The 22,770-nt window shown below is 40.2% G+C and overlaps 1 protein-coding gene across 2 annotated transcripts in view; it reads right to left on the bottom strand.

Moving 5' to 3' along the window:
* The window catches only part of celsr2 (cadherin, EGF LAG seven-pass G-type receptor 2), a 360,447-nt gene that overhangs the window by 162,489 nt on the left and 175,188 nt on the right, over window positions 1-22,770 (bottom strand). For both annotated transcript variants that reach the window (XM_063065489.1, XM_063065491.1), the window contains exon 5: window positions 609-724. In XM_063065489.1, the coding sequence (XP_062921559.1) occupies window positions 609-724 (116 nt within the window). The remainder of the gene's footprint in view (window positions 1-608; window positions 725-22,770) is intronic.

The raw sequence follows: 22,770 nt of genomic DNA, 5'->3' as shown, positions 1-22,770 counted from the left end.
TTGAATATCCAAGCTGGGTGGCCTTTCATTGATTCTGTTATACTTATTATTGTATAGGATTTTTGAGTATGCCTACAGCAGAATGAATCGCAGGATTGTAAATGATGACATATATGTACTTTAATAATAAAATTACTTTGAACTTTGAACTTAAAAACAAAGGGTCGTATTTGTTAACTTTCAGATACCAGCCCTGATTTGTAGTTTGTTTCATATACTTTTAGCAGAAAACTCAAAGTTTCCATTGGGTTTAACACACACACAGGGTATCTGAGGGGGATTTTCCTCACTGACGAGTGGTGCCTACCTAGAATGCAGTGCCAGCAAGAGAGAGAGAGTGGTGGAAGCAGTGAAATGGCAGCACTTAGGTAGAGTTCAGATGGATACTGAACTCACCTAGGCAATGGGTCAATTGCTGAAAGATGGGATTAATACTGATGGGTGCCCACTATTCAGCGTGAATATAGTAGGTCAAATGGCCTGCCTACATTCTGTACAACTATGACTTCTGCTAGATGGAAAGTTCTTCAAAAACCTTAATTAAGAAGTCTCAATAAAACCATAAATTCAGCAGCCGGAGTCCACAGAGGCACTAAACAATAACTTACCAGCAGAAAATGTTAACTGAACCTGTTCATTAATAATCTCCAAGGCAATAAAATCATGTTTCTCATTGAAACGCCCATTGTACAGCAGCAAGGCATTTTTCTCCTTAGTGGCAAACCTGCAAAAGAAATAATTCTCTTTTATTCCAAATGTTGGCAACAAAGCAGAAGAACAGAAAACTCTTCTAGATTTACAGGTTTTTGATGTAAGAAAATGTCAGTAAGGATTCAATTTACACACATATATATAAACAATATAACTTGCAGTTATATAGGATCTACATTGTAGTATAGCATCCCAAAGAGTGATACAAACAGATTTTGATATGGAGACACACGAGGATATAGTGGTTAAAATTCTAGTCAAAGTGGTAGGTTTTAAGAAAGAGAAAAATTCCACAGTTAGGGAGATATACTGGGTGTCAGAATCTCAAAGGGCTGTGTGGTTGGAGGAGCTAACAAAGATAATGGACCTGTAAAGCTAGGAAGTTAAAGAGGTTCAGCTTATCACCGAACACCCTAACAAGCTTCAACAGATATACTGTTGAAAGGATCCTGTCTAATTGCATCATGGTCTGGTAAAGCAAAAAACAGAATTACAGCAAATACGTACCTATAAAAAACAGTTAGATTAAATAAGTTCTGCAAAAATAGATATAATGAACTAGTGAGGTGGCATTCATGGGTTCAATGTCCATTCAGAATTCGGATGGCAGAGGGTAGAAGCTGCTCTTGAATCAATGAATGTGTGCCTTCACACTTCTGTACCTCCTTCCTGATGGTAGGGATGACTTGGGTAATGGGGGTCCTTTATGATGGACACCAGCTTTTTGAAGCATCACTCCTTGAAGGTGTCCTGGATACTACATAGGCTAGTGCTCATGATGGAGTTAACTATGTTTACAACTCTCCACAGCTTACTTCGATCCTGTGCAACAGCAACCCACCACACCCCCTCCCCACCCCCAAGACTGTGATGCAGCCAGATAGAATGCTCTCCAGCTACATCTGTAGAAATTTGAGTGTTTCTGGTGACATACAAAATCTTCTCAAACTCCTTATGAAATAGAGCCGCTGTCACGCTTTCTCTGTAGCTGCATCGATATGCTGGGCCCAGGTTAGGTCCTCAGAGATACTGACACCCAGGAACTTGAAACTGCTCACTCTTTCCACTTCTGATCCCTCTATGAGGACTGGTATGTCTTCCCTTGTCTTATCCTTTCTGAAGTCCACAATCAGCTCTTTGGTCTTACCGACATTGAGTGCAAGGTTGTTCCTGTGACACCAGTCACTTGTCACCATCTGAAATTCTGCCAACAATGGTTGTATCATCAGCAAATTTACAGATGGCACTTGAGCTGTGCCTAGCCACGCAGTCGTGGGTGTAGAGAGAGTAGAGCAGTAGGCTAACCACACATCCGAGGCCAATATTGATTGTCAGTGAGGTGGAGATGTAGATCCTAATCCGCACAAATTGTGGTCTGCTGATTAGGAAGTCAGTTACAGAGGGAGGTACAGAGGCCCAGATTCTGGAGCTTTTCAATCAGAACTGTAGGAATGATTGTGTTAACTGCTGAGCTGTAGTCAATAAACAACATCCTGACATAGGTATTTATATTGTCCAGGTGATCCAAGACCACGTGAAGACTCAATGAGATCGTGTCCACTGCGGACCTGTTGTGGCGATAGTCAAATTGTAGTGGTCCACGTCCTTGCTGAGACAGGAGTTAATTCTAGCCACAACCAACCTCTAAAAGCACTTCATCACTGAAGACATGAGTGCTACTGGACAATAGTCATTAAGGCAGCTCACCTGCTCTTCCTGGGTACTGGTATAATTGTTGATCTTTTGAAGCAGATGAGACTTTCCGACTGTTACAATGAGATATTGAAAATGTCTTTGAACACCCCCACCAGTTGGTTGGCACAGGTTTTCAGAACCCTACCAAGTATTACATTACCAAGTATTACAAGCCTGTCGCCTTATAAGGGTTCACCCTCTTGAAAAGACAGCCTGATATCGGCCTCTGAGACAGCGATCACAGGGTCACCAGGTGCAGCAGGGATCCGCATAGCTGTAGTATTATTCTCCCTTTCAAAGACAGCATAAAAGATGTTCATGATGTTGGATTTCGCTTTGTAGGAACTAATGGCCTGCAAACCCTGCCAGAGCTGACATGCATCCGATTTTGCCTCCAACTTTGTTTGGAATTGTTCCTTAGCTCTTGAACTAGCCTTCTGCAAATTGTACCAGGTTTTCTTTTTTTTTAATGTAATTTTTATTGATTTTTCAAAGTGATTACATAGAAAGGTAATGTCTACCATCCCCCCTGATATATACCCCTACCTGAAAAAAAAAGAAAAAAAAGAAACAAAAAGAAAGAAGAACTGCCTGGATATTGGAAGGTTTCCACATGCTCCATGGGATTCAAAATAAATTTGGTATATTTATTTATTACTTTCCCCAAGGGACCAAAATCTTCATCATCGGAGCAACTAAATATGCCATCCTATCTTTTGTAAATAAGGGTGCCAAATATTCAAAAATGTATCATATTTATCTCTTAAATTATAAGTAATTTTTTCAAGTGGAATACAACTAGACATTTCATTATTCCAACGATTGTACTTGGTTTTCTTGTGCAGGCCTGGAATGCCCAACTTGAATGCTTCAGATCTAGCCCTCAGCAGATTGCGAACCTCCTGGTTTATCCATGACTTTTGATTTGGGGGTGTACAGCAAATTCTTATAGGTACACACACATCCACACAGGTTTCAATGAAGCAGTAGCTATGGTGTACTCATTCAGACTCGAAGATAAATCCCTGAATACAGTCCAGTCCACCAATTCAAAGCAGTCCAGTAAGCACTCCTGCACCTCCCTTGTCCATACCTTCTCGGTCCTTGCTACTGGTAATGCAGTCTTCAGTCTCTGCCTATATTCCGGGAGTAGAAGTACAGCCAGGGGATTAGACTTTTGAAAGTGTGGCTGTGGGATAGCACGGTAAGCACCATCGATGGTGGTGTAATAGTGGTCCACTGTGTTGGTTCCTCTTCTACTATAAGTGATTTGTTGCTAATAATTATTTAGAGGCTTTTTCAAGCTGGCCTGGTTAAAATCCCCCATAACAATGTGGAAGGCATCAATCAGGATGTGCTGTTTCATGTCTGTCGCTCAGTTCCTCTCAAGCCTGTTTACACTGGCCTGAGGTGGGACGTAACACTGCTATCAAGAATATGGCTGAAATCTCCCACGGCATATATTTCAATGCAAGGTGAATTCCAGGAAAAGATTGAAGGGGGGAGGGGTCCCATTACTACTCAAGGAAAATGTCATGCCAGTGCTCAGCCTGGACGGACTGGAGAGCTCCTCTAGTGGAGTTCTGGAGGCTTTATGGGTAGAGCAGAGGGATAAGAAACATATGACCACATTAATGGGATTACATTATAGGCCGCCCAACAGTCCGTGGGATTTAGAGGAGCAAGTATGTGGAGAGATCACAAACTGTTGCAAGAAATGCAAGGTTGTGATAGGGGATTTTAACTTTTTACATATTGACTGGGACTCCTGTGCTGTAAAAGGGAGAGAGGGGAGAGAATTTGTCAAATGTGTTCAGGAAAGTTTCCTTAATCAACTAGAGAGAGTGTGATACTAGATCTGCTATTACGGAATGAGACAGGGCAGGTGATCAAAGTTTGTGTAAGGGAACATTTTGCATCTAGTTATCAAAATACCACTAGTTTCAGGGTAATTACGGAAAAGAATAGGCCTGATCCTCAGGTTGAGATTCTAAATTGAAGAAAGGCCAATTTTGATGGTAACAGCTTGAGAGAATTGTAATTTTCAAAAGATATTGAAGCCATGAGAAAGAGGAAGGAGGAGATGCATAGCAGGTATAGGCAGGTATGAATAAATGAGGTACTTGAGGGTTATAAGAAATGCAAGAGAACATTGAAGAAGGACATTAGGAGGGCTAAAAGAAGACATGAGTTTGTTCTAGCCGACATGACGAAGGAGAATCCTGAGAGCTTCTACAGATGTATTAAGAGCAAAAGGACAGCAAGGGACATTACTGGTCTTCTGGGAGATCAGTCATAATCTATGCATGGAGTTGAAAGAGATGGGGAAGATTTTAAGTGGATTTTTTGCATCTTTATTTACTAGGGACATGGACACAAGAGTCTATAGATGTGAGGAAATGCAGCAGTGAGGTCATGAACCTTATATAGACCCTAGAGGAGGAGGTGTTTGCTGTCCTGAGGCAAATTAGGATGGATAAATCCCAGGGCCTGACAATATGTTCCCTCAGACGCCGTGAGAGGCAAGTGCAGAAATTGCAGGGGCCCTAACAGAGATATTTAAAACATCCTTAGCCATGGATGAGGTGCCGGAGGATTGGAGGATAGCTGATGTTGTTCTGTTCTCTAAGAAAGGCTCAAAGGATAAGCCAGGAAATTATAGGTCGGTGAGCCAGACATCAGTAATGGGAAAGTTACTGGAAGGTATTCTAAGGGACTGGATATGAAAGCATTTGGATAGACAGGAAATGAGTAGCAATAGTCCTTGTAAATATTAGATAATTTCTAACCAATCTTAGAGTTTTTAGATAAAGTTACCAGGAAAGTTGATGAAGGCAAGGCAATGGATATTGCCTACATGGACTTTAGCAAGGCCTTTGACATGGGAGATAGGTCAAGAATGTTCAGTCACTTGGTATTCAAGATGAGGTAGTAAATTGGACTAGACATTGGCTTCGAGGAAGAAGCCAGAGAGTGGCTGTAGACACTTGCCTCCCCGGCTGGAGGTCTGTGACTAGTGGTGTGCCGCAGGGATTGGTGGTGGGTGCATTATTGTGTCATCTATATCAACAACTTGGATGATAATGTGGTAAATTCGATCAGCAAATTTGCAGATGACACCAAGATTGGGGGCGTAGTGGATAACGAGGAAGACCATCAAAACTTGCAGCAGGATCCGGACCAGCTGGAGAAGTGGTCACTACCCGCTGCATATTTATATCATGAATGTTGCTTCTTAAATTCTGTATGCCTGTGATGCTATTTAGATTTGAATATAAGAATGAAAATATTAATTTAGATATATTGTCATATCAGGGTGTTGGACCTCAAGAATGAACTGGGATATGGGTGGCAGAGTGGTGAATGAGTTCAAGTTTGTAGACACTGTAACTAACTGTGAGGAACTGAGATTAAAATAGAATAATTAATGAAACTGGCAAATACTCTCAAAAGGGACATTAATAAGGGACATTAACCAGAGCTTTTTACAAGTCACTCAGGACACATCCAATGAGATGTCTTTAGAAAGCAAGCTCCACTAGTATGAGTAAGACAGCCAATAAACTCTGGTTCTAGAAATAAGCTCTAAAATGATAATATTACTCACTGAGTCTTTTGCTGCTTATCATCCGTGATTTGAATTCAATTGTGCAATGAAGCTCACAGTTTAACCATTACATCGATGAGTCATACAGGTGGAATAAACTCACATCCCCAGCCTTTGTTTGACAGAATGGCCACGGCTTCTGTGTTACTTCAACATTTTTATATTTTTCTCTGACAAATTCAACCTGTCGTGTTACCTGCTTCTCAAATGAAGGTCAAACAATTTCATGATAATATGCCTCATCTCTATAGACAAGCTCTCTAGTGTTTTTAAGATTGCTTCATCCAAACAACTGAGTCAGGAGATTGCCTTTCAATGATGCTGTTCCTTTCTAGTCAACAGGAGACCCTATTAAGTACCACCAGTGTTGCTAAGCTGTTTTATGCGCAGTGTAAAATCAAGCAACTGTTCCTTTATCTTGGCAACTTTATGATTAATAAATTCAGCATTAGAGGTGCAAGGAGTACATGAACTTACTTGGTGCAGGCACAGCAAATTTAAAGCATTTTAACGCACTTATTCTGAAGATTAGCACTTTTTTTAAAAAACACAAATTTTACACAAATAAACATTCCTCACCACTCTATTAGCTCATTATTTTCTGTCATGTCTACTGCAGCACAAAGAACATCAGCCCACGCCCAATGAATGATGGTGTGGAAACTCAGCCTCTTTGGTGTTTCTGTCACAGGAGTTGTGCAAGATTTTCCAAAGCTTTGCAGCTGATAACAGGATTGGCACTTCCTGACTTTGTTCTAGTTAGATCCTAAGAGCTTATTTTAGACATCGCACTTCATTTTGCATACAGGATGATTGAATTACATCCCATACACCACGCCCTCTACCTCCCTCATCAAACTCACACGATGAATCAATTATGCTATCAAATTAGTAGCTCAATATGGACTTCTATCCAAATCTAGAGATCTCAAAGCTTGTTTGTACTTTATGCTACGTGGTTGAAAATCTGCTTAATCCAAATAGCAGCAATTTTGCATACATTCTTGGGCACTTTGGTATCCATGAGAAATGCACCCCTGTAGTGGGATTTTTTTGCCAAAGTAAAACTGAAGTAATAGTCCATTCTCTTAGGCAACACCAGCACCTCTTTCTGATTGACTAGGTCTTGTGACAAATAAAACATTTACCCTTCTTTAGATTTCTGCCAAGGCATTTGCCAGTTCTGCATAATTAGCACACCAATTTCCCTAATTATCCAAAGTAATTCAATTGAAAATGCTCAGATATCTCAAGTTAGACACAGAAATGGCAGTTGTGGGTTTTTTTTGGGAACGTCATTAGTATTTCAAAGTTGGTGCACTCAATCGAAAAATGAACAAACAGCAGTGAGTCAGAAAAGCTTTAAGGCCCAGCCCACTGTTAAACAAAATCATGGTTGATCCTATGTGCTGTTTCACAGGATACAAATCTAGGCAGCTTTTACATCAAGGCCAAGGAAACCACTCTCAGTCTGGTGCTTTGGATGGGCCAAAAGCCCAAATTAAACACTGTTCATTAAACTAAATACCAAAGTAAAAACTTTGAATTTTAGTCTCACTTCAGGCCCCACATCAGCTGAAGGCTAGATTTGGTATGCATGAAAAAGAAATTATCTGTCTAACAAGTGGAACTGAGGCTAAATATTCAGACAACACACATCAAAGTTGCTGGTGAACGCAGCAGGCCAGGCAGCATCTATAGGAAGAGGCGCAGTCGACGTTTCAGGCCAAGACCCTTCATCAGGACTAACTGTTAGATCCTCTCTTCGGTGATGCCTAAATATTCAGAAATTGTTTGCTTACCAAGATCGGAAGGTAATGAGAATCAATAGAACAAATTCCCTGAATGTAGATGTTGAAAATTAAAACTGAGTGCTTGAAACATGCTATTTCTTTACACATGTACAATCAAGGAGATTGTGTTTGTAATTTGATATAAGCATTCACATCATGTAAGGTTTGGTGCCATGAGCAGTCACTCAAAGGCCAATCAAACAGAATCCTTAATGACTATATCCTTCCTCTCATTCCTTTCAGGAATAAATCCTTACCCAAAATTATATCAACTCAAGCTTTGAAGTGGGGAGCTGTTGATTTTCTCTGTGCAATGGCATTTAACGCTTCTCCAATGGAAATTAAAACTGTCTTCGAAAATGAACCATTCTTGTTTTCTCCTTGGTAAAGTGACAATACAACAGATAAAATATGTTGCATACGGAGTTCAAATTTATTTCCTGATGATAAGCATTGATAGAATGATTTGGTGATGCAAAAAGAAGAGTAAGATATTCTTGCTGGGTTTGGAGACCCAAATGACATACAGCACATATGTCAGCACAATTCCCATAATCAGAAGTAATTCCAGCAATGCACAGTCACTCTTCTAGAATCCCTTACCAACAACCATGATAAAACAACAGGGCACATCTCGCAAACCAAATAGCATGAACATACCCAGGAGAAATAGCATATTGCAAACACTCAGTTTTATTTTCAATATCTACATTCAGGGAATTTTGTCCTATTGAGTCAAGTACCTTTCTCTATCAAAATATTTGCCGGGGTGCTTGGAGAAGCGATACAGGGGGAGGGGGGGAGGGGGGGGAGAGGGGGGTGAGGGGGGGGAGGGGGGAGAGAGGGGGAGAGAGAGGGGGAGGGGGAATACATCCCACCTCCCCCGGAAGTTCCGGGAGTCTCTCGCAAATTAATAGTGGCTCCCTGATGCCCGCAAATTATATACAATGTCCCAGAAATTGATTTTTTTGAGAGCGAGCGTGAGAGAACACGCGAGAGAGAGCGAGCGCAAGAGCAAGAAAGCCAGTGCGAGTGAGAGCGACCACGAGAGAGAGAGCGCGAGAGCATGCACGCACAAGAGAGCGAGAAAGTAAGCGTGAGAGTGAGAAAGCAAGTGCAAGAGAGCGACAACGGTCGAGAGAGCGTGCAAGCAAGAGCGAGAGAGTTCCAAAAAAAAAGTCAGAGTGGCAGAGTATTCCAAAAAATATATAAAGCGTACGTCACCCCAGATTACACTAAAGTGTACCCCTGCCTAATAGGGGTCAAAAATAATGACAGTGTTGCTCGCTGCACTGTTTGCAACAGTGACTTTTCTATTGCCCATGGTGGGTTAAGACTGTAAAAGACATGTTGAGGTGAGTTTAACAGGTGTCATTCATTTATTAGCATAGCTAACGTTATTTAAACTAGCTGGCTAGCTGCTAAGGTGCTACTCTATTGCAAACATCCCACCTCTCCCGGAAGTTCCGGGAGTATCCCGCAAATTGATGGTGCTACCTCCCTGAAATGAGTTTTTGCGGGGTGGGATGTCTGAGGGGGAGAGGGGGAGAGAGGGAGAGAGGGGGAGAGGGAGAGAATATTTGAGATATTGAAGAACTGGGTTATGGACTGTAGTGTTTGATGGACTAGATCAAGGTCTCTTTGGGGATCTTTTGCTGTTGCTTGCATGGTGATGGGGGGTGATGGTGCTTCTTCTGGTGCAAGGCGGGGGAAGGGGGAGGGTCGATTCTTCTGCTGCTGCTTATGAGATGGGATGGGGGCTTCATGGTTCTGATATTTGGATTTCTTGTTTTGTGGAAGTCTGTGACGTGTAAGAATTTCAGGTTGTATACCATATACGCTGTCTGATATTACTTTGTAAATTGAACCATTTGAAATGTAAAAAAAATACACTAAAACTAAGTAACCAATTAGAATAATTTAATTTCCTTAATTTACTTTGATCAAGGGTCAAGTCTGTTGAACAAAATCATGAGCCAATTGAATAACATTAGATCAAGTCTTCTGACATTAATAGATGTGACTCCAATCAAGACTGGATTTTAATGCAAGTGAAATGTCATTCAACCTATATTGGAATTCAATGCCTTCTTTTGTACTTCACATAATTGATTGGGCTTCTTGATCTGTTTGGCCTTAAATCCAAGATTCTATTTACTTTTTTCAGATTGTCAGTATGTACTAAAACCAAAAGTCAAAACATTGTGATTATGTAATGACTAACTATTAATTTGGTAAGTTATTAGATTGGTGTTGAAATTGATTGAATAGGAGAATCACATTTTATGTGCCTCCAAATATGTGACATAGTAATTTCCTGCATCAAATCAGGCAAGTAAAATATGTTCTTGTTGCCTACAGAAACAAAAAAGATCAACTTTCTATTCATACCAATTTTTATTCATGTTATTTAATTCCTTTTAAATAAATATTTAATAAAGCAGATTACACATTGGACTGTCATTACACATCATGGGAAATCCAGTTAACCGGTTTTGCTCAGAATGGCAGAAAGGCTCAAAGCTTCAGTGTCCCTGGAGAAGATTACTGGCTGAGTTCTTACATATGAGGACATTAGCCAAAGGCAGATTTGTCTAAATTGCAGTGCAATTTTAGTTTAATTATATTTGTCACACTCAGCTGATTTGACAGATACATTTCAGGAATAGCCAGTTCTACGGGGAAGCAGAAGACCATCAGAATCTATTCTCTGTGCGTTCGCAGGAATCACTAAACTTCAGAAGAGAAAGCCGACAGGAAGGGGGAGCTTCTCAGCTCAGTTCATCCTAATAGAGATGGGCAATACACAATGGCATTGCTAATGAAATCCAGATTTTGTGGAAAATAAAATATTCCTCTCTTTAAATGCCATAAACCAAGCAATATCTGTCCTCATTTGTGACTTCCCGCTCCTATTATATTTATTAAACTCGCCACATTTAGAGAAAACAAAGCACTCAGTGGCCACTTTATCAGATAACTGCTGTACCTAATAAAGTGGCTACTAATTGTATGTTTGTGGTTTTCTGCTGCTGTTGTCCACCCACTTCAAGGCTTGGTGTGTTGTGCATTCAGAGATGCTCTTCTGCACACCATTGTTGTAACGAGTGGTTATCCAAGTTACTGTCACCTTCCTGTCAGCTTGTTCTCTTTGCACCATTCTCTGTAAACTCTGAAGACTGCTGTGCGTGAAAATCCAAGAAGATCAGCAATTTCTCAGATACTCAAACCACCCCATGAGGTACCAACAATCATTCCACAGTAAAACTCAGTTAGATCATGATGCTTCCCCATTCCAATGTTTGGTCTAAGTAACAACAGAACCTCTTTACCATATTTGTACGCTTTAATGCATTGAATTGCTGCTACATGATTGGCGGATTAGAAACTTGAATTAATGAGCAGGCGTACAAGTGTACCAAATAAAATGGCCACTGAGTGCATTATGCTCACCTTCAGTAATATTACCAAGTATTTGCTTTCCAAACTTCCTTTAACTCTCTTAAAATCTCTGTACTGTCACAATCAAAGAGTTTTGCTTCAAGAAGGGAGGGAGGCAGAGGAAAGGAAATTATAGGCCAGTCCGCCTGACTTCCATGATTGGGAAGATGTTGGATTCGATTATTAAGGATGACATTTTGGGGTACTTGGAGGTGCTTGATAAAGTAGTCCAAAGTCAGCACAGTTTCCTTAAGGGGAAATCTTGTTTGATGAATTCATTGGAATTCTTTGAGGAAATAACAGGCAAGATAGACAAAGAAAAGTCAGTGGATGTTACTTATTTGGGCTTTCAGGAAGCCTTTGACAAAGTGCTGCACATGAGGCTGTTTAACAAGATATGAACAAGCCTGTGGTATTACAGTAAAGATACTAACATGGATAGGGTCTGGCTGATTTCTAGGAGGTATGGAGTCGGAACACAAGGGGCCTATTCTGGTTGGCTGCTGGTGACATGGTGCTCTGCAGGGGTCTTTTCATGTTATATGTTCACAATTTAGATGACGGAACTGATAGCTTTGTGGTCAAGTTTGCAGATAATACAAAGGTAGATAGTGGAGCAGGTAGTGAAGAAGTGGAGAGTCCTGCAGAAGGATTTAAGACAGGCTAGGAAGATGGGCAAAGAAGAGGTAGATGGAATACGGTGTCGGGAGTGTATGGTCATGCACATTGGTAGAAGGAATAGAGGCATAGCCTATTTTCTAAACTGGGAGAAAATTCAAAATCAGAAGTGCAAAGGGACTTGGGAGTCCTTGTGCAAGATTCCCTGAAGGTCAACTTGCAGGTTGAGTCAGTGGTAAGGAAGGCAAATGCAAAGTTAGCATTCATTTTGAGAGGACCAAAATACAAGAGCAAGGATGTGGTGTTGTGGCTTTATAAGGCATGGGCCAGATCACACTTAGTGTATTGTGAGGAGTCTTGAGTCCCTCATCTGAAAAAAGAATGAACTGGCATTGGAGGGGATCCAAAGGAGTTACATGAGAATGATTCTAGGAAATGAATGTGTTAAAGAATGTGGAGTGTTTGATGGTTCTGGGCACATACTCACTGGAGTTAAGAAGAATTAGGAGTGATCTCATTGAAACCTATCGAATATTGAAAGGCCTGGATGAAGTGGACGTGGGGAGGATATTTCCTGTAGTGGAGGAGTCTAGGATCAGAGTGCACAGCCTCAGAATGTAGGAACATCCACTTAGAGCAGAGATGAGAAGTAATTTCTTTAGCCAGAGTGTGGTGAATCTGTGGAATTCATTGCCACAGATGGCTGTGGATGCCAAGTCATTGAATATATTTAAAGCAGAGGCTGGCAGGTTCTTGGTTAGTCAGGGTGTCAAAGGTTATGGAAAGAAGGGAGGGGAATGTGGTTGAGAGAGATCATAAATCAGCCATGATGGAATGGCAGAGCAGACTTGAATGGCTGAGTGGTCCAATTCTGCTCCTATGTCTTAATGTTGCATGGTTCACCTCTGATTCCACAGCACACTACATAATATAACAAGCATATTACCGAGAGGAGGTGACAGGGAGTGGACATGTTACAGTTGTCAAAGTGGAGGTTATAGTGGGTGATGGGGGAGGTTGCAAGATGCTAAAGAATTAATGTAGCTTTGCTGAAGAGAAGTGAATCAGAGTTTACATAAGTTACTCAAGTCTGAGTGCACATGCCTGGCATCACAGTAAGATTAACTAAAAGGGGTTCTGCCAAGGTACAAAACCGTGATTTAAGATCATTTCCTCAAAGCACCAAGATTCCTGCTTGCTTAGAGAAAAGAATTATCAACCATGTGCTACAGATGTTATATTAATTACTCCAGTGCAGAGAATCCTGTATGTTTTAGATTGGGCAAATAAAAAGAAAGCTCTTCCTACTGGCAGTCTATGCTGGTAGTGTAGTAGCATCAACGCCCTGACTTCAGAACAAGAGGTCCAGGGTTCGAATCCAGCCGGCTCCTTGTACGAGTTCCACCTGTACTAGCAACTCAGCCTCGCAAAACGGACAAGCACGAAAGAAACAGCAAGGTTGCCGCCCGATGCGGGGAGGAACTCTTCCCGCAGGTAGAGATTCAAACAGATTGGATAGCTCGGCTAAAGAGCTGGCTTTCTATGCTAAATACATCCAGGATGTGAGGACCTGCCAGCACAGATTTAAAATACTGGATGAAAAGATATAAGGATGTCAGTAAAGACCCTATTTTCCCCACTCGGTATCAGGAATTCACAGCTTGTTAAAGGTGTTAGAAACAGAATTGATCAAAACCGTCAAGACATAAATTTGATAGAGAAAAAGACATTCAAGGATATGGGGAAAGGTGGAGGGGGTTGTGGAGTGATAGGACTGACATTAGTATATCAGAAGCCAACATAGACAAGATGGGCAAATGGTTTCCTGCAATAAATTCTGTGGATGTACCACTTATTTCCACCAACCTGGCTTGGTGATCACCTGGGAAATCTTGCTACAGCAATTTCCAGTCAGCTCACCTGAGAGCCAGTCTACAGCAGTGTTAGCCTGGTGCTGAGAGATGATAAGCCCTCCCAGAAGAGCTACTTTTGTTCTCCAAAGGATCATATATTTCTATATGAAGCACCATCGTTTCTGCTGTTATTATTTGAACCTGTGCCAAAGCGCAAATAAAACACCAACGGAATGGAAGGAGCAGGACTTTCTGTCTCATCAACTGCGGCTTCTTCATGATTTCAGGGTTTGAGCGAAAGGCCCGGTGAAAAATAACCAGCGTAAGAAACAGGACCACAATCTACATGTCACTGTGCATCAAGATGCAAGCAAGAGTAAATAATGAACTACGTCATATTATTTACTTCTAGCTTACATTCCCGGTTGTGTTAAGGACTGGGTAAATCTTAATTAGCACATTCAAATGACTCTCTTCTCGTAGGCCCAAAGGTTAAGTGTCAGGTTCAGGGCCATGCCATTAAGGAACTGGAGTGATAAAAGGCCTTTTAGCCTGCATTACCTTTCAAAAATGACGGGAACTGATTTTCTCTTTTTCTACCTTGCCCCATTTCTCTTGATTCTTACAAAATCCAGAGATGTATTAGTGACTGTTTTGAAAGCATTCAGTGATTGAGCCACTGCAGTCCTTTGGAGGTATTGAATTCATAAGACCATATGACATAGGAGCAGAAATAGACCATTTAGCCCATTGAGTTCTCTGCCATTTTATCAATGCTGATCCATTTCCCTCTCAATCCCATTCTCCTGCCTCCTCCCTGGAACCTTTCATGCCCTGACTAATCAAGAACCTATCAACCTCCACCTTAAATACACCCAATGATTTGACCTCCACAGATGCCTGTGGCAATGAATTCCACAGATTCACAACTGTCTGGCTAAAGAAATTTCTCATCTCCGTTCTAAATGGTTGTCCCCTCTATTCTGAGGCTGGGTCCTCTGGCCCTCAACTCCCCCACTATAGAAAACATCCTCTCCACATCTACTGTCTTGGCCTTTCAACAATCGAGAGGTTTCAATAAGATCCCTCCCACCCCCCATTCTTCTAAATTCCAGAGAATAAAGGCCCAGGGACATCAATAGTTCCTCATACAATAAGCCTTTCATTCCAAGAATCAATTTTGTGAATCTCCTCTGAACTCTCAGCACATCCTTTCTTAAATAAGGGGCCCAAAACTGGTCACAATACTCGTGAGACCTCGTCAATGCCTTATAAAGCCTCAGCATTACATCCTTGCTTTTATATTCCAAAGATTCACCACCTTCAAGTAAAGAAATTTCTCTCTTCCTTCAATTTTAAGTGGCATCCCCTTTATTTTGAGGCCATGAGTCTTGGTGATAGACTTTAGTCAAGGATGCATTATTCCCTGTTATTGCATCTGGAGATGTGATCCAGAGGTTGTTCAGAAAACAAGAATGAGGCATAAAACTTGGAAGTTATGGTGATTTAATGAGATGTTCTAAACAAAGAGATAGCAGTAACCGGATTACTCCACTATAAGAACAAAAATCAAAGAAGTAGTGGTAATCTTACACAAGATGAATAGTCAAGATATTCCATTACTAATGGGTACCCTATGAACTAGTCAGGCTCAATGGTGTAACACAGGCTGCAGAGAAACTTCTAGAAAAATACAGAATCAGTAATATTACAATTTCTGAAAATTTGTTGAACGATATACCATAATCATACACATTCTTTACGTTAAAATTACAAAATGCAAGACAGGAAAAGTTAACCTATGAGAAAAATAACAATTTGACCCTCTAGTCCAACACTGTTTTGCACTTTAAGAGTTGTGTATGTTTCAATACGGTCACTGATCATTCTTCTAAATTCCAAATAGAGGCTTATCTGATTTAATTTATTTTCACATGGCAGATCCACCAACCTGGGAACATTGTAATGGATAAGCAAAAACTGCAGTTGCTGGAAACCTGAAGTAAACCTAGAAAACACTCAGCCAATCAAGCAGCACTGTAAAAAGAAAAAGTGTTAACCTTTCAGGTCAATGGTCTTTTACCAGAATCTCTTCGTTGATATCTGCAGGCTTCAGTTTAGTATCTTTGAAATGCCATTCAAACTCACGTGCAGCCTCTCCAGTGAATGATATCTGTAATCTGTCAAGTAGGGGACCGTGCACAATTCTGATTTGATGGAGACAGACGTGAGAGTATGGAGGAACATCTGGAAAACTTCTGAAATGCCTGCTTCACTGCCGCTGCTACTGTGTGATCTGAAACCGGAGGGGGAGGCCCCGAATCCTCGACTTTGCTTGTTTCAGCGGCCGGGGCGAGGTCGAAGGCACTTGGCAGAGGATGGTGCTCGGGGGGCTGTATTGGAGGGGCTGGTCGGAGGCTCGAAGTTTTCGGATGGATAGACTCAGTGTCGGCTGTGGTCAGCTGCTTCCAAGGTATCAGTAAGTTGACGGTGCCTGGAAGTTTATGGCAGGGAGCTTCCCCCTTTTGCCACCTGCTATTAGGGACTCGGGAGTCGATCGACTCAGGACTTTGAGACTTTTTTTTACCATGCCCATGGTTTGTTCTTCATCAAATTATGGTATTGCTTTGTACTGCTGTAACTACATGTTCTAATTATGTGGTTCTGTCAGTGTTAGTCTTTGGTTTGTCCTGTTTTCTGTGATATCACTCTGGAGAAACATTGTATCATTTCTTAATGCATGTATGCATTTCTAAATGACAATAAAAGAGGATTGAGTGTTCTCATAATCTAAACTCATTTCACGTGATGAATGAAGCAGCTGAGCCAGTGTCCAACCCATTTTAATTAATTTGCCACTCACTTCTGGTGTAAGCTATATTGTTTGTCTATTTTAAGTTTTCTCATTGTGAATCTCAAGGCTACCCAATTCTGTGTCACTCTCATCAGATTTTTCAACAACAGTATGCAGTTTAGTGCTCTTTTTGAAACTGCAACTAGACTTTTTATCTTTTCTCTTCTCTGTGCAGTCCATTTATTTTTTTGTCTGCCTAACATATGTCATACTTTGTTGCATTTTCTGCAAGTTCCACCTTTAAACCTGCATTGGTGTGGTGTAATGTGAGCCCCGCCACAATGGTAACATGATTTGTTTGGTCACGCAGGTTTCTGTTAGATGTTGCAATTCTGTTCATGCTCACTTTCATTCCTAACTGTTACTCAATGGCATCACTGTCTGCAGTTTCCACCGATACAGCACTTCCATCTGCTTGTTTAAATGTGAGTTGTGCTTCAGATGGGAGCTGTTTCTGACTGCTTTCTTGGAAGATTCCACAAACTAAATGATCTCTCAGTGCTTCATTAATCCCATTACTAAACTGACAATGCTCAGACAATCTCTTGAATTCAGCCACATATGCAGAAATAGAATCCTCTTCCATTTGATTCTACTTCTGAAGCCTAAAGTGTTCTGCAATCAACAATGGTTTAGGTTCTAAATGACCCTGCGTAGCTTTCACGTTATCAGCAAAGCTCACTTCAGCTGGTTTGGTTGGAACAGTCAAACTTCTCAGCAAATCGTATGTTCTCCCAGCCAATGCACTCAGAAAAACTGGCACTCACTTCTCATTGGCTATTTCACTTGCTTCAAAATACTGCTCGATTTGCTCAATTAACTGGAAAACATATTCCAGTTATCACCTGTGCACTGAAACCTGTCTGTCATTCCGATGTAACCAGCCATTTCTGCTGTTTTAAAAATATTTATGACTATAACCTAGTACACATTGTTTATGAACAAGTCAATTCATCCATTTTCTGCTTTTTTTTTAATAAACTCAAACATCTTCTCTTGCGAAGATAGCATGGAGCATTTTTTAAAAAATTTGAATGTCTTGCCGCGACTCAATAGGCAGGGAGTCATCTTGCGTTCATTTTAAAACTTACTTATTGCCACTGTTATGTTTTGTAACTCCAAAACATAAAACTAATCAAAAGAAAAACAAGGGAACCCGAGAAATACGCATCTTAGTTTCATTTTTACTTGAAGTGTGGTGCGCGCATATGACATGGTGACATAATGATGTATATCATTCATGTACGTTTACAGATAACCCATAATGGATTATGCGGACGACAAAGAGTAATGACTCAAACAATATATTTGTACTATTACTCAAATATCACCAAACTAATATCACCAACCATAAACTGTTTCAGCTGCTTCTGTCTGGCAAACGGTACTGCAACATGAAAGTCAGGACCAACAGGCTACGGGAGAGCTTCTTTCTAAAAGCCATTAGATTTATAAATTCCCATGTCTGTACATTGCAACAGGGTCAGAGAACAAAGATTTTTACTCTTTCATGTTGTGGGATGGACGCAAGATTTAAATAAATAAATACTAAATACACAACAGTTAGGTACCTCCTGTACCTAATGAAGTGGTCACTGAGTGTATTTCGCATCCACTGTTTTACATTTCTTGTTTTGATATCCTGGGAGAATTATGTTAAATTGTGTATGCATATTGTCATTGAATTACATTTGAATGCAAAAGAAACATTACATCAAATAAATTGAGACTGCAGATCTAAAAATAAAACTGGACCTCTCTTGGAATATCATAATAAAATTGTGAAAAAACAGTTAAAGACTAGCCTGGAAGCCCAGATTTCCAAGGCAAAATTTTATTTGTATTGTATGAGTGGGAGTTGCTTTCATTAAACGCAGTTCTTAGGGGGGAAGTGATACAAGTCTATTCCAGTTAAAGGTTCTTGGTACTTTGCTGATTGCAATCAAAATTAATCAAATTGAAACATTAATTCTGTTCACAAAAGCTGTCTGCTCAGCTGAAAAATTCTCCTTTTTTACTTTTTGCATTTGCAATATTTTGTTTTGCAAGGGTATAGAAGCCATTGCTAATAAATGGTACTTATAGACACCTAATTATATAAATTTAGAAGGAAATTATCCCTGTGAAACAGAAATGTCAAATAAGCCCTGAAAACAATTGCCCTAATTGCCTCTTGCATCATTTTAATGGAGTTATTTTGAATGCACTGAATCTCAAGAAATACAGTGAGAAAAGAAATTTATAATCAGCATATTAAGCATTTGTGCAATATCAGTTTCAAGTTACATTATGATTCAACATTGGTTGAATTTCCTTAAGTTTCATAGTCAAGGATGATTTAAGAAAGATGCTTCACAGTATTAAAGAAATTTGATAGTGCAGAGAGATGTGATAAAATCTGGTGAGGAGATTTAAGATAAGAAACCATGATTTAAAAAATTAGAGCTTAACCATTTAAAGATGAAAAAAAGGTCCATTTCACAGTGAAGTCACTGGCAATCTGGGACTTGCTTCCTCAGCAGTTTGTGGACGCTAGGATATAGCTAAAAATTTCAAAGCTGAAACAATGGAAGGGCTTCAGTGCAAATGATGTTAAGCAAGGTAAATGGAATTGAAGCACTAATTAACCGTGAGCTAAATGGCTGGCAGATTTGCCTCAAGAGACTGAATGACCTGCTCGCACTCATCCACAGTGCAAAACACAGTGAAAGAAATAACCAGCAAATTGGATGTTGCACAGAAATACAATGTCTCTTCACATGACTTGATATAGAGTGAGCAACATTTCTGTAAAATACCAACAACCAGACCAGAAACTGCAATAAACAGCAATTCAACTAATTTCACATAATGAATAATAATATACAGTAGTTAGTTTATAAGATTTAATATTAGGTCATAAATACTAACTATGCTAGTATACACTCGGTGGCCACATTATAAGGTATACCTTTAAACCTGCTCATTAATGCAAATATCTAATCAGTCAATCATGTGGCAGCAATTCAATGCATCAAAGCATGCAGATATGGTCAAGAGGGTCAGTTGTTGTTCAGACCAAAAATCAGAATGAGGAAGAATCTAAGTGACTTTGAACGTGGTAGGATTGCTGGTGCCAGATAGGGTGGTTTGAGTTTCTCAGAAACTGCTGATCTCCTGGGATTTTCAAGCATAATAGTCGTTCTAGAGTGTACAGAGAATGGGACAAAAACAAAAATCATCCAGTGACTGGCAGTTCTGTGGGCAAAAGTATCTTTTTAATGATTCCTCCTTCCAGTAGACGAATTCAAACCCCACCCCCCGCCTTCCTCCATTCACCACTCGGTCCTTTTACTACTTCTCATCTGACTATCACTTATCCCTGGGTCCTCTCCTCCTTCCCTTCCTCCTAAAGTCCCCTCTGCTCTCCTATCAGATGCATTCTTCTCCAGCCCTCGACCTTTCCCAGTCCTGAGGAAAGGTCTCAGCCTGAAATGTCAAGTGTTCATGCATTTCCAGAGAAGCTGCTGAACTGTTGAGTTCCTCCAGCATTTTGTGTGTGTTGCTTTGGATTTCCAGCATCTGTAGACTTTCTGGTGTTTACTGTTAATGAGAAAGGTCAGAGGAGACTGGCCAGACTAGTTGAAGCTAATAGGAAGGCAAAGTAATTCAAATTACAGCATGTTACAACAGTGATGTGAAGAAGAGCATCTCTGTACACACAACACATTGAACCTTGAAGTGGATGGGCTACAGCAGCAGAAGACCATGGACATACAGAGATACACTGTGCAAAAAATAACCAATATATTGGATAATACACAGGAATGAAATATCCCTTCACGTGGCTTTATATTGAATAAATAACACTGCGGTAAAATATCAATAACCAGAAAATGCAATAAGCAGCAATTCTAAGTTATGAGTAATGATACAGTTCATTTATAAGGATTAATACTAGGTCCAAACTTTAACTACTTTAATATATAATTGCCCTTCATAATGAAGTTAGGTTGTAGAAGGTACTTCATTGCAAACAATTAAGCCAAGAGGTCTAATATGAATGGTTGGCAAGACAGCTTAGTTACAATCTATGCATAACAATCTTCCGCTCCACCATCCCCCCAAATCTATAATTTGATTACTACCGCAATAGCATTCCAGTGACTTCACGTTTTAGCACTCCACACATTTCTAATTCAGTTAAATGAAATAGGACAACTTTACCTTCTGAACTTTTTCTTTCTCATACCTCTCACATCAATGCTGGTCTTTGGGTCGTCATTAGCATAATAAGCTACAATACATTTGTATGGATATTCTAATATCCAAGCAAGATCAGAATAACCATGGAAGGTTTAAGGGGAAGGAGGGAAAACTTCTTCACTCAGAGGGTCATGAGAGTGTGGAATGAGCTGCCAGCATAAGAGGTGCATGCGAGCTCATTTTCAATATTTAAGAGAAGTTTGGATTGGACATGGATGGCAGGTCTATGGTCTGGCTGCAGGTCCTTGGGAATAAGTGGATTAAATGGTTCAGCATGGACTAGATGGGCTGAAGGGCCTGTTTCTGTGCTGTACTTTTCTATCATTCTAATTTTTCCTATTAACATACTGCCATTGCACTTTTAGTCATATGGAACTATAGCAAATCCCAAACATCCTCAATTTCATTAAAATCATCAATTCCTTTGAACCCACATGAAATTATTAAATGTATATGTTCAGAAAGAAAGAAAGCAAGAGATTCCACCAGTGATTGAGCAGACTCAATGTAGTATATAAATATTTTATATGGTGCACAAAGCAAGCAGATTAAGCCTTTCTAATAAAAGGTATGTGTATTTCCAGATAGCATCGATGCCGACTACATGATGGATGGGCCATGCAGAAGTTCACACAGAATCCATTATGCCATTTCAGTAATGGAGCACTCTTCAGGGATTTTGTTCAAAACAGCCAAGGAGCAATTAAAGCAAAATCCCTTAAAATGAAAAACCTGAGAGTTAGAGTTACATTAGGCCAACAAGAACACCAGTCAACAATGTTTTCAGCATGGATGAACAAAAACTTTCCTGAGAATTCAGACATCTCTTGCATCTTTTATGTTGCTTTTGACATCAGATATTCTCCCTGCAAATCATTAAGCCCCAGTATGAGCAGGACAAGGTGCCAATTTGAGCAGCTACCCACTGCACCATTCTGTTGACCAAAGTGCTGTTTATTTCTGGGTAAAAGGTTGAAAAAATACCTTCCATCAAATGAGTGTGAACCGTTATCTGACATCCATTTTCACACTGTTGCCTACCTTACATGTAAATTTTACGGGTCAATTTCATCTTAAAGTATCACTGTATTAAGCCACAGGGACAGAAATGAACCATTGGTCATCTGTGAAAAATGCACAATTTTTGTGACAGAAATGTGTTGTGCTCAGCTTCTGAGATTTAGTTTCACTGACTGTAATGGAGGTAAATTTCAGGAGCAGGGTAGAATTGACAGTCTGCTGCACAAGTATGTACTTAGTGCACGTGAACAAGAATATACACCTGCTCCACATCATCATAGAAAACTGCTGCACAAAAGGAGTCCGTTTTTCTTACTACTTCTTTGAAAGAGCAACTCAGTTAGTCCCACGACACTGCGATTTCTACACATAGCGGGATTAGGCCATCAGACCTTTCAAGCCTGCCCTACCATTTAAGGGTCATTGCTGATCTATACTGGCCTCATTTTTGTGCTATTTCTCCTTACTTCTCTATTCCTCATTCTATCAATTTTTTTTTTATCCAGCTCCACGTTGAATATTTCTTATGAGCCAGCTTCCACCACCCAGCAATGCAGAGAATTCCACCCTGTACAAAAAGAAACTTCTAGTACATCAGTTTTAAATGACTGGCTCCTTATGGTTACAACGTTCATTCGTGATTCTCCCACAAGTGAAATTATCCCAATAACCACCCACTCAGCCTCTTTGGGATCTTATATATTTGAATAAGGTACACCTATTTTTTGCAGATTTCAAGGAGTGCAGGCCCAAACTATTTAGTGTCTCCTCCTGGGACAGCCCTCATCACAGGGCAATAGAACAAAAGCCTGAAGAATCTCCTTTGTGCTTACTTCAACGTTACTGCATTCCTTTAGGTAAGGGGATCAAATCTGTACATAGTATTGCAGGAAGGGTCTCACCAATGTCCTTCCATTTTCTTTTTCTCATTCA

Source organism: Mobula hypostoma, chromosome 13 (genome assembly GCF_963921235.1).
Source record: "Mobula hypostoma chromosome 13, sMobHyp1.1, whole genome shotgun sequence".
In the NCBI taxonomy this organism is placed as follows: Eukaryota; Metazoa; Chordata; class Chondrichthyes; order Myliobatiformes; family Myliobatidae; genus Mobula; species Mobula hypostoma.
This window is presented reverse-complemented; position numbering and strand designations above follow the sequence as displayed.